General features: G+C 39.3%; 1 protein-coding gene across 3 annotated transcripts in view; it reads right to left on the bottom strand.

The window, feature by feature from the left end:
• The window catches only part of NEXN (nexilin (F actin binding protein)), a 54350-nt gene that overhangs the window by 5821 nt on the left and 31507 nt on the right, over positions 1 to 17022 (bottom strand). For all 3 annotated transcript variants that reach the window (XM_011997370.1, XM_011997368.1, XM_011997367.1), the window contains 6 exons: positions 13495 to 13536; positions 12122 to 12319; positions 11845 to 12021; positions 8888 to 9076; positions 5241 to 5438; positions 2022 to 2243 (listed from right to left, as the gene is read on the bottom strand). In XM_011997370.1, coding sequence (XP_011852760.1) covers positions 2022 to 2243; positions 5241 to 5438; positions 8888 to 9076; positions 11845 to 12021; positions 12122 to 12319; positions 13495 to 13536 — 1026 coding nt within the window. The remainder of the gene's footprint in view (positions 1 to 2021; positions 2244 to 5240; positions 5439 to 8887; positions 9077 to 11844; positions 12022 to 12121; positions 12320 to 13494; positions 13537 to 17022) is intronic.

The raw sequence follows: 17022 nt of genomic DNA, 5'->3' as shown, positions 1-17022 counted from the left end.
ATCACCATCCCCAAGTCCTGCCAGTTTTGACTCCTGCATACTTACTTGTCCTTTCCGTCCCAGCCCTAGTTCAAATCCCCAGGCCTTCTCTGACCACCCTTTACAAAACAGTAACACATACTCTTATTTCTCTTACTCTGCTTTATTAATTTTCATAGCTTTCATTTGTTAACCACCTGATAATTGTTTTCCACCCCTCCCGAGCCCCAACCCATGTATTAGATTCTAAACACTATATGAACAGGGACTATAAGTTTAGTTACTGATGTCTTGTGTCCAAAGCAGTCCCTGGAACATAGTAGTCATTCAAATTATTTATTTATTTCAGACAGAGTCTCACTCTGTCGCCAAGGCTGGAGTGTGCAGTGGTGCAATCTCGGCTCACTGCAGTCTCCACCTCCCGGGTTCAAGCCATACTCCTGCCTCAGCCTCCCTAGTAGCTGGGATTATAGGCACCCATCATTATGCCCAGCTAATTTTTGTATTTCTGTAGAGACAGGGTTTCACCATGTTGGCCAGGCTGGTCTTGAACTCTTGACCTCAAGTGATCCACCCTCCTCGGCCTCCCAAAGTGCTTGGAATTACAGGCGTGAGCTACCGCGCCTGGCTTCGAATGATTTTTTAATGTATGTATCTAATACCACATAGCTTCAGCATGATCTAGCTATATAGGCCGTATCTGACAATATCCATGCTTTCTTGTTTTAGAGACAGGGTCTTGCTCTGACACCCAGGCTGGAGTGCAGTGGTGTAATCACAGTTCACTACAGCCTCAACCACCCAGGCTCAATCAATCCTCCCACCTCAGCCTCCCAAGTAGCTGGAACTACAGGCATACATCACCAAGCTCGGATAATTTTTTTGTGGTTTTTGTACAGATAGGCACCCATCATTATGCCCAGCTAATTTTTATATTTCTGTAGAGACAGGGTTTTGCCACGTTGCCCAGGCTGGCCTTCAAATGACTCAAGTGACACACCCAACTCGGCCTCCCAAAGTGCTGGGACTACAAGTGTGAGCCACTGTGCCCCGCCAATATCCATGTTTTAAGAATCCCTTCACATGGCATCTAAGACTCCATGATCATCTCAATTATGCTTGCATCTTCATTATCTTTTGCTGTCCTTTGCACTCGTGCATGCCTCAATAATAATGAATTGTCCCAATAATTGGCAGAGTTTCTTCGTTCTATCCTTTTATTCAGTCTCCTCTGAAGGTGCTCCCAAATTCCCATATCTGTTTTGCTAGCTAAATGCTTGATCAAAATATATTTCTAGAATATAGGTTAAATTCTGTTAAACATTATAGGATAGGAATGCTGGCAGAAAAAAAATTTCTAGATCTCATTTAAACCAGTATTCATAATCACAGAAATAGTCCTTAAGCTAGAAGGGCTATTACAGGTCAGTGATTGCCTCTTTATTTTATGTTTGAAGGTAATTCAAATTCATGTCATCAGAATTCTCATTTAGGCTCTTCCACACTGAATTACTGCTGTAACTTTGAGCAAGTATTAGACTTTATGGGTTTCATCTAAAAAATAAAGTATTAATAATATGGAGTTTAACTTGAATATACACTAGTTCTACTGACTCAACTAAAACATATGCCAAAAAATATTATTTTAGTTGTACAATTTTTTTGTAGAGATGGGGTTTCACTATGTTGCCCAGGCTAGCCTAGAACTCCTGAATCATGTGATCCTCCCTTCTTGGCCTCCCAGAGTGCTGGGATTATAGGCATGAGCCACCACGCCCAGCCAAAAAATACTTCTGAACATTTTTGCTAGCGTGAACCATTTGACATTCACTACAGGTTTTAACACTGATAAAGGTGATTTTGAAACAATGCTAGTCTTTCAAAGTCTAAGATCTACATGTGTTTTTGCTATTTACTTCCCAGATTACTGTATACACCAATGATTAATTTTAAGTACTAAAACTTATTTCAAAGCCAGTGTTACTTCTGTTAAATTTAATTATTACTGTATCATAACTATGTTAAATATAAGGATAATATACCTCATGAAAATTTTCTGCTTCTCGCTCTTTAATTTCAAGGTCAATTGCTTTCCTTCTTGCTCGCTCTTCTTCTATTTTTTTCTGTATTTCTTTTTCAGACAACTGTCCAATTTTTTCAAACTTGCTTTTTAGGTTTTTAGCTTGAATAGAGCCACTCCTTTTTAATTTGATCAGTTCTTCATATTCTCTGCTCAATCCAAATGTTTCATTTTCTTCCTCTTCCTTCAAAAAAAAAAAAATAATAAGTTTTTTGCTGCCGTTTTAGTCTCATTATGTTGCCCAGGCTGGCCTTGAATTCCTGTGTTTAAGCAATCCTCCTGCCTCAGCTTCCCAAGGAGCTGGGACTACAGGCACATGCCACCATGCGTGACTCCAGAAAAAAAAAAAAAAATTGAATATCAGCATACTACAATAAACCATCCAAAAAAAGTGTACTATTTCTTATTTGAAACCAAAAATACAGCTTAACCTCTTCTCTAAATGCAGTGTCCAAATTTACTAACTCAAAATGGTGCTACAAATTCAAGGCATTATTGAAAACATTCTACTTAAAATACTATTCGCATCAGGGAATATGGTTAAAATCCTCTGACATCCCTTGATAACCTGCTAAAACTAAAATATTCATGACAAAATTAGCTTTTCCTAGGAGTTGCAGGAAGGTCTTTGTTAGGGGAAGCCAAAAAAATAATTGAAAGAACAGTAAGCCAGGTGCAGTGGCTCACGCCTGTAATCCCAGCACTTTGGGAGACCGAGGCTGGAGTGCAGTGGCGCAATCTCGGCTTACTGCAAGTTCCGCCTCCCAGGTTCACACCATTCTCCTGCCTCAGCCTCCCGAAAAGCTGAGACCACAGGCGTCTGCCACCAGGCCCAGCTAATTTTTTGTATTTTTTTAATTGAGACGGGGTTTTACCATGTTAGCCGGGATGGTCTCGATCTCCTGACCTCGTGATCTACCCACCTCAGCCTCCCAACGTGCTGGGATTACAGGCGTGAGCCACCATGCCCGGCCCATCTTGTTCTTTTGTTCAGATTTCTTTCCCCTGACTTTTCACAATTTATTATTACTAGTCCTTTGTAATATTTATCAAACCCTAATACCAACATATGGAATGGTAAAATACTACAGGTATTCCTGGTATACTTTTCCTGGAGAAAACCTAAAGTTCTAGGGAGAGTTTTAAAAGGTAGAGGCAGAGGGTGTCACAGTCTGGGATGTTATGACATGAAGCTTAATTTCTTAACCAAGGGGTAAGAGAAAACGTTCCTTTATACTATTTCCACTTTTTAGACTATGTGGGGTGAAAATACACGACTCATAAGAAACCTAGACCTTGGAATATTTTCCTACAGCACATTCCTGGTATTTATTTATACATTTATATTTATATTCTCAGGGTCCGCTAGATAATTTGCCAGCCACACCTGGTGCAGAGAAGTAAAACTTCCCTTCCTACGTGCCCACTGCCCCAACCCATAAAAAAACGGGCAACTTCCAAGAGATTGCAACCTCCGTGTAGGAACTCACTCGGTTCCTAGGTCATAAGTTGGTGAGAGGACCCCACCAAGGTGCCTGCCAAACATGCCATACCATTGCCAGTCCAAGTCATGAGGCTACATGTTAGACCCCGACCCTGTTCATGTGTGTGTCCTGGTCCCTGGCAGGGACCAAGGCTGATGCTGAATACAGGCCCCAATTCTACCTTTCTCTTCTGCTGCCCACGCAACCCGGGCCACCCAGAGGGATAGCAGCGGAGTCCCAAGAGGGAAGAAGGTTAGGCAGGGCCTTGGGAAGGGGGCTGATGAAAACCCATTCCAGGGAGGCAGGAAGGCGGCGTGAAGCCCTAGTAAGCAAAAGCTATAAAGGGCATGCTTCATCGTCCAATCAGCTTTCACTTATATACAACACACAAATTCAAAGGTAAAATTAAGAATTTCAAGACAGTGGCTGGGCATGATGGCTAATGGCTGTAATCCCAGAACTGTGGGAGGCTCAGGTGGGAGGATCGCTTGCCAGGAGTTGGAGACCAGCCTGGACAACAAAGTGCGATCACCCCATCTTTAGAGAAAAAAAAAAAGGCCCGGCGCGGTGGCTCACGCCTGTAATCCCAGCACTTTGGGAAGCTGAGGCGGGTGGATCACGAGGTCAGGAGATGGAGACCATCCTGGCTAACACGGTGAAACACCATCTCTACCAAAAATTACAAAAAATTAGCCGGGCCTGGTGGCAGGCGCCTGTAGTCCCAGCTACTCCAGAGGCTGAGGCAGGAGAATGGCGTGAGCCCGGGAGGCGGAGCTTGCAGTGAGCCAAGATCGTGCCACTACACTCCAGCCCGGGCGACAGAGCGAGCCTCCGTCTCAAAAAAAAAACCAAAAAACAAAAAAGTGCTGGGCACAGTGGCTCACACCTGTAATCCCAGCACTTTGGGAGGCCAAGGTGGGCGGATCACCTGAAGTCAGGAGTTCGAGATCAGCCTGGCCAACATGGTGAAACCCGTCTCTACTAAAAATGCAAAAATTAGCCAGGCATCGTGGCACATGCCTGTAATCCCAGCCACTCGGGAGGCTGAGGCAGGAGAATTGCTTGAACCTGGGAGGTGGAGGTTGCAATGAACTGAGATCGTGCCATTGCACTCCAACCTGGTCGACAGAGCAAGACTCCATCTCAAAAAAAGAAAAAAAAATTAAAAATTAGCCAGACATGGTGCTGCGTGCACCTAAAGTCCCAGCTACACAGAAGGCTGAGACATGAGGATCACTTGAGCACAGGAGGTCAATGCTGCAGTGAGCCATGTTCACACCACAAAAAAGAATTTCAAGACAGCAACCTCAACATTAAACCCCAAATGCAGGGCCTTCTGAACATGGAGTCTTGTGAGTGCACAAGGTGCATGCCCATGAAGCTGGCACTGTATAGTCTACATATATGTATTGAATATAAATACGCATATTTATGAACTATAAATATAAATAAATAGTAATAGCTCAGTCCCTTGCAAACCTCGATACTTTTTTATTAAACTGGCAAGGAAGGAGTAGTTAAAGCAGACTAGAAAGTACACATAATTGTGCAGACACCTGTACTATGTAAGCACCTCATAGTAGTATGCCGACTATCGTAAAGGTGAATAATAATACAAAGTTATTATAAGGTGATATAAGTAAAATATTTAGCTAATAAATATGGGTAATATAAATAGATATTTCTTAAAATCTTACCTCTCCCATTTCCTGTCTCAGTTGTTCAAATTCTTGTTTCTCCATTTCTAGCTTATGCTTCCGTTCTTCCTCTGTTCGTCGCTTTTCTTCTTCCATTTTTTGTTTTAATAATTCTTCAAAATTAATTTCCAGTTTTCCCGGTGTAAGAGATTCTTGAGAGACTGTCTTATACATCTCTGGGGAGTCATCATCTACTACCTATTTAAAATAATTCTTTTATCACTCTGGCCAGAATTATACACACTAAAAAGGGACTATTTCTTGAAGAAACTGGGATTTCTTTACTGTTTGTTTTTAATTTTGGTTTTTGTTTTTTGAGACAGAGTTTCAATCTTATTGCCCAGGCTGGAGTGCAATGGTGCAATCTTGGCTCACCGCAACCTCCGCCTCCCAGATTCAAGCAGTTCTCCTGCTTCAGCCTCCCGAGTAGCTGGGATTACAGGCATGCGCCACCACGCCTGGCTAATTTTGTATTTTTAGTAGAGACAGGGTTTCTCCATGTTGGTCAGGCTGGTCTTGAACTCCTGACCTGAGGTGATCTGCCCGCCTTGGCCTCCAAAAGTGCTGGGATTACAGGCGTGAGCCACCATGCCCAGCCAGATTTCTTAAACAGGTTTCACACTGAACAAAAAACAAGGGGACTTAACAGCAAACAAGGAATTCTCAACACAGTGTTCAAAAATAAATAAATAAATAAATAAATGGGAAGAATTATTGGAAAATGTAAGACTGAGGTATTTTTTAACTATCAGGTTACCAGGAAATGGTAACCATCTATTCTCTATCACAATGAAGACAAAAAATACTTTATTCATATCATGAGTACTTTGAATTAGACATTAAGATTTCCTAATTTGAGAACATTTTTAATTGGATTAAAATGGCTCTCCATTTTGGTAATTAAAGCATTTAAGTTAATCATGATTTTGTCTGAATGAATTAGATAACCAGTCATGATCTCTTCATAATCAGGCAAAAATCATTCTTAGTGCTATGAGTTTATTGTTTATTTGCTGTTGGGCTAATTTTAAAGAAATAATAATAGATAATACTGAGAGCTGCCAAGTACAGTTATAAGCACTTTACATATATTAATTTATTTAATCCTATAACCCTATGAAGTAGTTACCAATATCCTCATTTTACAGACAAGGAAACTGAGGCACTGAAAAGTAATTGTCTAAAGTCAACACAAATGCTATGTGGCAAAGCTGGGATTCAAACTTCAAAATCTTTCTAATAAGATTATAGGCCAGGCACAGTGGCTCACGCCTGTAATCCCAGCACTTTGCAAGGCCAAGGCAGGTGGATCATGAAGTCAGGAGTTCGAGACCAGCCTGACCAACATGGTGAAACCCTGTCTCTACTAAAAATACAAAAATTAGCCGGGTGTGGTGGTGGGTGCCTGTAATCCCAGCTACTGGGGAGGCTAAGGCAGGAGAATCACTTGAACCTGGGAGGTGGAAGTTGCAGTGAGCCGAGATCACACCATTGCACTCCAGCCTGGGTGACAGAGCGAGACTCCATCTCAAAAAAAAAAAAAAAAAAAAAAAAAAAAGTTTATAGACCAGGCATGGTATAACATAACCCTCTGGCCTGAACTGTGACCCTGTGGTTGAAATAGACATAGGAGAATGAGACAAGGGGTATTATTCATTTGCTCCAAGTTTTATCAAGGCAATCCAGGCTTTACCACAGAACTATTTCAACTCAGAAACAATGTTTAAGTGGTTTACAATTCAAAGACTGCCTGAAATTTTTAAATTTTATATATGCATGAACTAAGCTATAGTATGAAATCACAATACTTACTCCTGGATAAATTACAATACTTATTTGTGGATAAGAAAACAATATAAATGTAAAAGGAAGTTTTTCTTTCTCTTTAGAAATGTGTTTAGGAAACTTGGTTTTGTTTTAACGCAGTTTTCTCCCCTGTATTTTTTTCCACTAGTGAATCATGGTAAAAAGGCAGTTTTGGCCTACAAATCTGCCCCGAGGACTAGGTCTTGTAATCTTCACAGTTACTTCTCTTCTACCGCTTCTAAACCTGCTTATTCTCCAACAATTAAGTGCATTTACAACGTCTGTAGGATTTCTATGTAGAAACCATTTATGAATCAGGGATTACCTACTGCATGCAAGATTTCAATATCACTTGTTCCATCAACATTTACTGGAGGTCTGTTATACTAGGCATTGTGCCACATGTTTGATGAACAGTCTTGGCCTCATGGAGTGGAAAAGACAGCCATAAGTGATAACAATACAGGATTAGCGCTACGATAGAAGAGTACTAAATGCTGTAAGAATTCATGGAAGAAGGTGTTTATTATCAGGAAAGGCTTTCCAGAGGAAATGGAAAGTTATGAATTGGAATTAGCAGAGCACAGGGAAAGGAGTGAGGGACATCTTTCAGACAGTGTGAAGGCTGAGAGAGTCTCACTTTGAAGAAATACAAACAAATTTAGCATATTTGGAACAAAGAGCAGATTAAGGAAGGATCAAGAAATGAAACGGGAGCAATATACAAGAGCAAGACTATAAAGAAATTTGTTTTAGAAGTTTTTGGATTTTTACTAAAGAAAAGTGTGAAAATATTAAGCAAAACTGTAACAAAACACAATCAAAATTTCTTTTTAAAGATCACTCCTGGCTTTGCAGGAAAGAATAGGTTACAGGTAAGATAACAAGTTAATTAGGAGTTGGTCCCAGGCAAATTGTAACAGTAACTTGGATTATAGTAGTGGCAGTGGAAAATGGGGGGGAAACTGACAGATTTTAGAGTGATTTAGGAGGCAGAATAAATGAGACTTAGTGACTGGTTGGACGTCAGGCATGAATAAGAAGATAGAAGTGTTTCAGGCTTCCAAGTTTCTGATTTGAGTATCTGTGTGGGCGATAAAGCCAAATAAACACTTGGACATACGTGTCTGATGCTCACCCATATTGAGGAAGAAAACCAGCTTATGATATCACCAAAGCCAATTACAATGTATCAAGAAGGAGATGCAGGGCTCAAGTCTCAAATTGCTTGAAAATTGTTTGTCAGATAACTGTATATTGCACAAACATAAAACTGGTATAGGAAGTACAGTCATAACCTTGTGACAGTTAAGTTAGGTATCAATTTCCAGGAGTGATGAGTGAGCATTTTGGAGAGAGAAATAATTCTGATTAAATGACTCAGGTCATTTAATATATAGTGGGTGGGATGAAAACTGAAAATAAAGAAGGAAAGGAAGGAAATAAAGGAATGAAGGAGGGGAAAAGGGAGTGTGGGAAGGAGGTGGGGAAAGAATGGAGAGGAAGAAAGGAAAAGTTAGGGGAGGAAACTCCCTACTTCTTCTTCTTCCTTGGATACTTAGTTCTGGAAAACATGTTTTCCCAGAGAAGGGAAATAATATTCCATCCTTTGTGCCAAGTGTGGCAATTTAAATCAGAATCTTCTGAACACTAAACTGAAGCAAATACCTTCAATCAACTGGTGTTATTCCACCAGTTGGGAGACTTCAAAATACATTTGCCATTTCTACTCTTGGCACAGATTCCAGAAATAATAGGGTATTCTCTAAAGTCTAATGATTCTATTAATATATTCTCAAAGGTGAATTCTAATAGCATTCTCCAGTTAGCTTCTGTCTTACCATGTTTCTCCTTGCTTCAGCAAATGCCTTCTTTTCTTCCTCTATTCTCCTTCTGGCTTCTTCTTCTGCTTTCCTTTTTTCATCTTCTCTTCTTTGCCTTTCTATTTCTTCAAAACTGAGTTTGAGTTTACCAGGGCGGTACCCTTTAAAAATTTTTGCTGTGTCTTGGTTTTCCTCTTCTTCATTTACCTAACAAAATAAACAGTTCATTACTAAGAATTGAGATTCATCAGAAAAAGGAATGAATTATCAAACAAAAGGCACAGAATTAGCCACTTCACATAGGACTGTTTGAATGCCCTTAATATACTTGACCAAAATCCTCTTCCTTTTTAATGTCTTATATGATAAAATATTCAAGTTTGGAGAAATTCCATATAAAGATGTACTCAGGTGAAATAAAACTTCTCAAGAAAGTCAAATTTCTATAGATAAATTTGAATATTAAAACATTTTTAGCCAGGTGTTGTGGCGGCTCACGCCTGTAATTCCAGAACTTTAGGAGGCAGGAGGATCGCTTGAGCCCAGGAGTTCAAGACCAGCCTGGGCAACAGAGCAAGACCTCGTCTCTACTAAAAACCAAAAAACACATTATAGCCATTGTGGTGGTGTGTGCCCGTAGTCCCAGCTACTCGAGAAGCTGAGGTGGGAGGATCCCTTGGGCCCAGTAGGTTGAGGCTTCAGTGAGGGGTTACTGTTGAGTATTAACTTTCCCAGAACAAATATAAAATGTGTATGTGTGTGCTATCATTGGGGTTCAAGTATATCTACACAGCATCTCTTTGGTAGTAAAATAAGGTTCCCATTTTGTAATCTTTGTAGTTTTTTTTTTTACTGTGAACTATGGTGCCTTATATTAACCAGATAAAAGATTATTATCTAGAACTATTTTATATAAAATTCCAGCTTTATGATTTTATCATTAAAGTTTTAATTTATTATTAAATTTACTATAATATCCATTGAAATGCATTATTTAATAATACTATTTCTTTATTAAGTTGACCACCAGAAATATCTAAAATGTGTAGATACTATGCAGCTATACCCAAGAGTAATAACATTTTCAAATAAATGTCTAGAAAATTAAATTTTTATATATATAATTACTAGAACATCATTCAAGCAAGCTGATCAAGAAATTTCTGTAACTTTAAAATTACAAATATTCCATTTTTAGATCCTTTTTTTTTTTTGAGACAAGGTCTCACTCTGTCACCCAGGCTGGAATCCAGTGGCTCATTCATAGTTCACCGTAGCCTTGATTTCCCAGGCTCAAGCAATCTTCTCACCTCAGCACCTGGGGAGCTTGGACTACAGGTCTGTGCCACCACACCTGACTAATTTTTGTATTTGTTTTTGTAGAAACATGGTTTCCACATGTTGCTCAGGCTGGTCTCAAACTCCTGGGCTCAAGGGATCTGCCTGCCTCAGCCTCCCAAAGTGCTGAGATTACAGGCATGAGCCACCATGCCTGGCCCATTTTTAAATCTTAAAATGAATCAGTGTATTCTTATTTCAATTTTACTTTTTATTGATAAATCTATTAATACCATAATAATACTTAACATTTTCGAAGAACTACTGTATATGTAACAAACACCATCTTAAGTGCTTCCTAGATATTAACTCATTTAACCATTTAAGAAATAGGCATTTAAAAAAATCCAAGTCATTGTGGAAGTTAAAAAAAAAAAAGAAAGCGCTCTCATTTTTACTGTTTTAAAAATCAAGAAACTGGCCGGGCGCGGTGGCTCAAGCCTGTAATCCCAGCACTTTGGGAGGCCGAGACCGGCGGATCACGAGGTCAGGAGATCAAGAGCATCCTAGCTAACACGGTGAAACTCCGTCTCTACTAAAAAAATACAAAAAACTAGCCGGGCGAGGTGGTGGGCGCCTGTAGTCCCAGCTACTCGGGAGGCTGAGGCAGGAGAATGGCCTAAACCCGGGAGGCGGAGCTTGCAGTGAGCTGAGATCCGGCCATTACACTCCACCCTGGGCGACAGAGTGGAGTGTAATGGAAAAATAAAAAAACAAAAAAAAATCAAGAAACTAAGAGAGAGATTTAATTAATTAACACAGCGAGAGATTAAAACAGTTGTCCATGGTTACACAGTTAGTAAATGGCTGATATCTGAATCTAGACAATCCGGCTCCACAATCCATGCTCTTAACCACCACACTACACACACACACACACACACACACACACAGAGGCATGCACACAAATACACACACACATACACTTAATAGGGCAAACTGCATATTCCACTGTAAACTATTATTCTGATATGTTCAAACACTTGAAAAACTGGACTGCTGAGGACAAGTTTACACTTATAATCAGTCCTGCACCCATGTCACTAAGTACATTGCAGATTGAACTAACAGATGAAGGAAACTACGTTCATTGAGTAATTATTTTGCATACTTATATATTAATAACAATTTATAAAAATAAAAATTTAAAGCATATTGGGTAAAATGCCCCAGAGTGGAAACTGGAAAACAGTATGGATTTTGTTTTTGAGACAGTCTCACTTTGTTATCCAGGCTGGAGTACAATGGTGCAATCTTGGCTCACTGCAACCTCCACTGCCTGGGTTCAAGTGATTCTTGTGCCTTAGCCTCCCAAGTAGCTGGGATTACAGGTGTGCGCCACCACAGTCAGCTAATTTTTGTATTTTTAGTAGAGATGGGATTTCACAATGTTGCCCAGGCTGGTTTCAAACTCCCAACCTCAGGTGATCTACCCACCTTGGCCTCCCAAAGTGCTGGGAATTACAGGCGTGAGCCACCATGCCTGGCCTAGACACATTTTATATATGGAATATCTATACAACTGGAAAATCAGCCCTTCTATATGTAAAATCTCTTTGAATTTATAGTAATGAACCTTATCTAAAGCCAGCTAACTTCATTAATATTAATTGTAAGGTTTAAATATGTAGATTTACCATTTGCCGCCTTGCTTCTTCAAAAGCACGCTTCTCTTCTTCTAAACGTTTCCTTGCTTCCTCTTCAGCTTGCTTCTTTCGGTTTTCTTGTCTTTGTCGCTCCAGTTCTTCAAAAGTTAGTTTCAATTTTCCAGGAGAAAGTGATTCTTTTTTTGCTTCACTTTCTAGTTCATCATCCTAAGAAAACATTATGAAAACCCACCTTTTATTCATAAAGGAAAATGCTAACTTAAACTGCCTTGATTGGTTTCTTAAAAAACAAACAAAAAAAACTTACCATAACTAATGAAAGACACTTTGCTTCCTTGAGAGATCGTCGTTGTTCATCATATCTTACTCTTTTATCTTCCTCATACTTGATCCTTTCTTTCTCTTCACGTTCTTTTTCTAGATCCTCAAAATTCTTTTTCATTTTTCCAGATGTTTTATATGATTTAACAGGTACCACAGTTATAAGTAGTGAATCATCTCCTTCCTGTTTTATAAAATGAATAATTAGCATATTTCTTCTTAATCAAAATTGGGTTTCATGGGACTTTACCTCCATAATAAGTGAATTCCATTACATTGTCATCAATGTTATTATGAAGAACAAACAATTACTTTTTACAGATTATTATTAAACATCTCCTACTCTAAATTCTTTGTGCATTGTGAGTTAATCTTAGTGAAATCCATTGCTGATGAGGTTCAAGAAGCATTCTATTTCCTAGAAGATGGAGTTAATACAGCTGTTAAGATAATGAAACTGCAGTGGCATTGCCTGAATTAAGCTATTTGTGCACTAATCCACAAAATGTGCATGTGAATGTACTGTAAATCAATTTGATGGTGGACAGATTCAGTTTAAACAAAAAAAATTTCTTCATATGATTTTTATCTCTAAGCTTTTAAATACTGAATGAAACTAGTATTTAGTGAGAAAAAAACACAGTTTTTCCAAGTGATTTATTAAACATATATATTATAGATAAAACTCTCTGGTATTTGATTGTATTAAACTATTATTTAATTCATTTTAATCATATAACCTATTGTTGCCTCTGACTTTTTTAAAAACTAAGAAGAGTTATGAAATGAAACACATGGTCCTGAGATAAAATTGCTCCCAATTTATGGGCTGTAGTTTTAGGCACACCATCAAATTGAAAGATTTTTAACTTATTCTGTTAGATGAAAGGGATGACTAAAATTTTTGTGGTTGTTGAACATTTCTTCATGGTAACAGATACTGCACTCTATACTATTATATAAAAACCAAAACATAAACTCTCAGGAACTCTGAGGAAAGAAGACAAATGATGAAAATAAAATTGCCTTTTTATAAATGTTAGCGTTCAGTAATCTCAGCTGTTAGTAACAGTTCAAAAAATACATTGTCTTGGCAGAGTATCTCAAACTGAGACTAATAAGTTTGTCTTTCTAACCTAACTATGAAAGCAAAACAAAACATACTTTTCTTTGAAACACTAAGCTATAGTGTTTGAAAGTGCAAAAGTATGCTCTTGCTTTGCAAAACATACTTTTTTGTTATTTCTATATTTATAATAAAAATAATAAAAGCCCTTTTAATTTTTTCTTATACTAAAAGATAATTTGTGAATCAGATAATTTTAGGTGAATGTTTCATTAAAGGAAATGTCTGTTTACCTCTGATGCTGATTCAGTTCCCGTATTGTTTATGTCCTCAATCTATTGAATGAGAATTTCATATCATTACATTACATCAGATTTCTACTTTTTGCTTTTAAACATACAACTGGAAAGTAATTTAGTTGTGACTTATAGTAAATTTTCAAATTTATAATTTTTGAAATATGTTTATGTTGTTCCAAATTAGCCAAATATGTCCTTTATATTTGTTGTTGCATATTGATATCAATATCAATATCCAGAAAACGACATATTAAGAAAACAATCAGGCTGGGCGAGGTGGCTCATGCCTGTATTCCCAGCACTTTGGGAAGCCGAGGTGGGCAGATCACTTGAGCCCAAGAGTTCAAGACCAGCTTGGGCAACATGGCGAGATCCATTCTCTACAAAAAGCACAAAAATTAGCTGGGCATGGTGGCATGCACCTGTGGTCCCAGCTACTCTGGAGGCTGAGGCAGGAGGATCACTTGAGCCCAGGAGGTTAAGGCTGCAGTAAGCCATGTTCAAGCCACTGCACTCCAGTGTGGGTGACAGAGTGAGACCCTGTTTCAAGAAAAAAAAGAAAGAAAAACAGAAAAAATTGAGACAAAGCCTACCTTTGTAACCCAGAAACTGAATAACAGACCAAACTCTTATGACCAATCTGTTGAGCTTACAAGCAGCAATTATTAATTTAATTAGCAATTTAAACCAAGACACATAGAAACACTTCTCCATTCTTTGTCACTGCCCTATCAAAAGGAAAACCTATCCATTAGCAATCTAATACTTGTCATGATTACATTTTACAACATAAGTATAGGGCAAAAATAAAACTGATACAATAACAGTGCAGTGAAAGATGTAGGCTAGTTTATTTTTTTGAGACAGAGTCTCATGCTGTCACCCGGGCTGGAGTGTAGTGGCATAGTCTCAGGTCACTGCAACTTCTGCATGCTGGGTTCAAGCAATTCTCCGGCCTCAGCCTCCTGAGTAGCTGGGACTACAGGTGCACACCATGACGCCTGGCTAATTTCTGTATGTTTAGTAGAGACAGGGTTTCACCATGTTGGCCAGGCTGGTCTCGAACTCCTGACCTCAAGTGATCCGCCCACCTCAGCCTCCCAAAGTGCTGGGATTACAGGCATGAGCCAGCGTGCCCAGCTGGGATAGAATAGTTTAGAAGGGGAAATAATTCTGATAGTCATCTTTTCTCTATATTTTGACTAGGTCAAAGTAGGAAAGCTCCTCATTTAAAAAGTGAGAGCTCGGCCAGGCACAATGGCTCAAAAAAAAAAAAGAAAGACTTCTCTTCCTAAAAGAATACTGACAACTCTTGTATAAATCATGTTAATCTCTCAATAAAAAGCTCCAGGAGGCTGGACATGGTGGTTCATGCCTGTATTCCCCTAACTTTGAGAGGCCAAGGTGGGAGGATCTCTTGAGCCCAGGAGTTTGAGACGAGCCTGGGCAACAAAGTGAGACCCCATCTCTACAAAAAAAAATTTTTTGGTAGACTTTTTTTTGTAGAGACAGCAGGGTCTTGCTGTGTTGCCCAGGCTTGAGTACAGTGGTGCAACCTTGGCTCACTACAACCTTCGCCTCCTGAGCTGAAGCGATCATCCTCCCACCGCAGCCTCCCAAGTAGCTGGGACTGCAGACAGGCGCCACCATGCTCACTATTTTTTTTTAAATTTTTGTAGTGACAGGGTTTTACTATATTGCTTAGGCTGACCTTGAGCTCCTGGGCTCAAGCAATCCACCTGCTTCGACCTCCCAAAGTGCTGGTATTACAGGTGTGAGCCACCACACCTGGCCAAGAAGTTTTTTAAAAATTAGCCAAGCATGGTGGCATGCATCTGTAGTCCCAGCTACTTAGGAGGCTGAGGTAGGAGAATTGCTTGAGCCCAGAAGGTTGAGGATGCAATGAGCTGTGATTGCACCACTGCACTCCAGCCTGGGCAACAGAGCAAGACTCTGTCTTAAAAAAATAATAAAAATGAAAAGATCCAGGAGATACGGTGAAAAGCCAGACATTGAGAATATAGAAAAGAGAAATACTAAATTTATTAACTCAACTTTCTTTTATTGCTGCTGCTGCTACAACCTTCCCAAACCCAGGTTTTTTGTGGTGTTGTTGTTGTTGTTGTTGTTTGTTTTTGGTGCAGTGGCCTGATCATGAACCTCCTGGGTTCAAGCAATCCTCCCACTTTAGCCTCCCAAGTAGCTGGGACTATAGGCACCCACCACCACCTCCTGGCTAAGTTGTTTGTCTGTCTGTTTTTAACAGCTGAGGTCTCACTATATTGTTACCCAGCCTGCTTCCCCGATCTCTATTAGCTTATGGTAAAATAATAAAGTATGTTTGAAGATCTTTTTTGCTTTCTTCTTTGCTCACTTTAAACCATTACCAAAACAAGAGAACACTGGAGCGTACTTTTTTTTTTTCAACAAACAAGGAAAAAGATAAATCTGTCTAAGTAGCCATGGTGTCAGTATATTCACAGAGACAAAATATTCAGAAGTTCAGTCACAGTGTTGACTTTCAGAAGACAACATTGAAGAGCCGCTTCCTATTTCTTTTGCTTTACAAAAAATGAAACTCCTTTTGCTTCTTCCCAAATCAACTTCCTTCTCTTTTTCTTTTCAACATCTCCTCCTTTTCCCTCAAAGGTAACTTCTCTTTTTTCTAAGCTGATGGACTGTAACTTTGCTCATCAGGGTATCCTCAAAAATGAACAGATAATATCAAATCAAGTTTCTTCCCCAAATTGATTCTAACGTCCACTATATCTACTATTAATCCCTACCCACCCCGCTACCATCTTTTTTTTTTTTTTTTAAGAGACAAGGTCTCTCTGTTGCTGGGTGGAAGTGCAGTGGAATGATCATAGCTCACTGCATCCTCAAACTCCTGGGCTCAAGCAGTCCTCCTGCCTCAGCCTTCCAAGGTGCTGGGATTACAGGCATGAGTCACCATGTCTAGCTCTCATTTTTAATTCATTGTAAGATCCTAGAATCTCCAAATCTTGTAGATCACCAAGACATTCAACTACCCCCGACTCAGGAATCCTTTTTATGGCATTCTTGCATATGGATTTATACAAATAAATTTTACAAACAAACATTCAAACTCTTCTTGACTACCTATGCCATACTTTACTCCTTATATTCAAAGATACATTAAATTATATTAGAGTGGAGTGGAAAATGTACTTAATTAGATTTGAAAATTAAACTTTACATATTTACAAGATAAAATTACTAGGCTGGGTACAGTGGCTCATGCCTATAATTACTTTGGGAGGCTAAGGTGGGCAGATCATCTGAGATCAGGAGTTCAAGACCAGCCTGGCCAACATGGTGAAACCCTGTCTCTACTAAAAATACAAAAAAATTAGCTGGAAGTGGTGGCATGTGCCTGTAGTCCCAGCTACTCGGGAGGCTGAGGCAGGATAATCACTTGAACCCGGGGGGCAGAGGTTGCAGTGAGTCGAGATTTTGCCACTGCACTCCAGCTTGGGTGACAGAGCAAGACTCTGTCTC

Source organism: Mandrillus leucophaeus, unplaced genomic scaffold (assembly GCF_000951045.1).
Source record: "Mandrillus leucophaeus isolate KB7577 unplaced genomic scaffold, Mleu.le_1.0 Scaffold539, whole genome shotgun sequence".
Lineage (NCBI taxonomy): Eukaryota > Metazoa > Chordata > Mammalia > Primates > Cercopithecidae > Mandrillus > Mandrillus leucophaeus.
The sequence above is the reverse complement of the archived record's forward strand: the minus strand, read 5'-3'. Positions and strand labels throughout refer to the sequence as shown.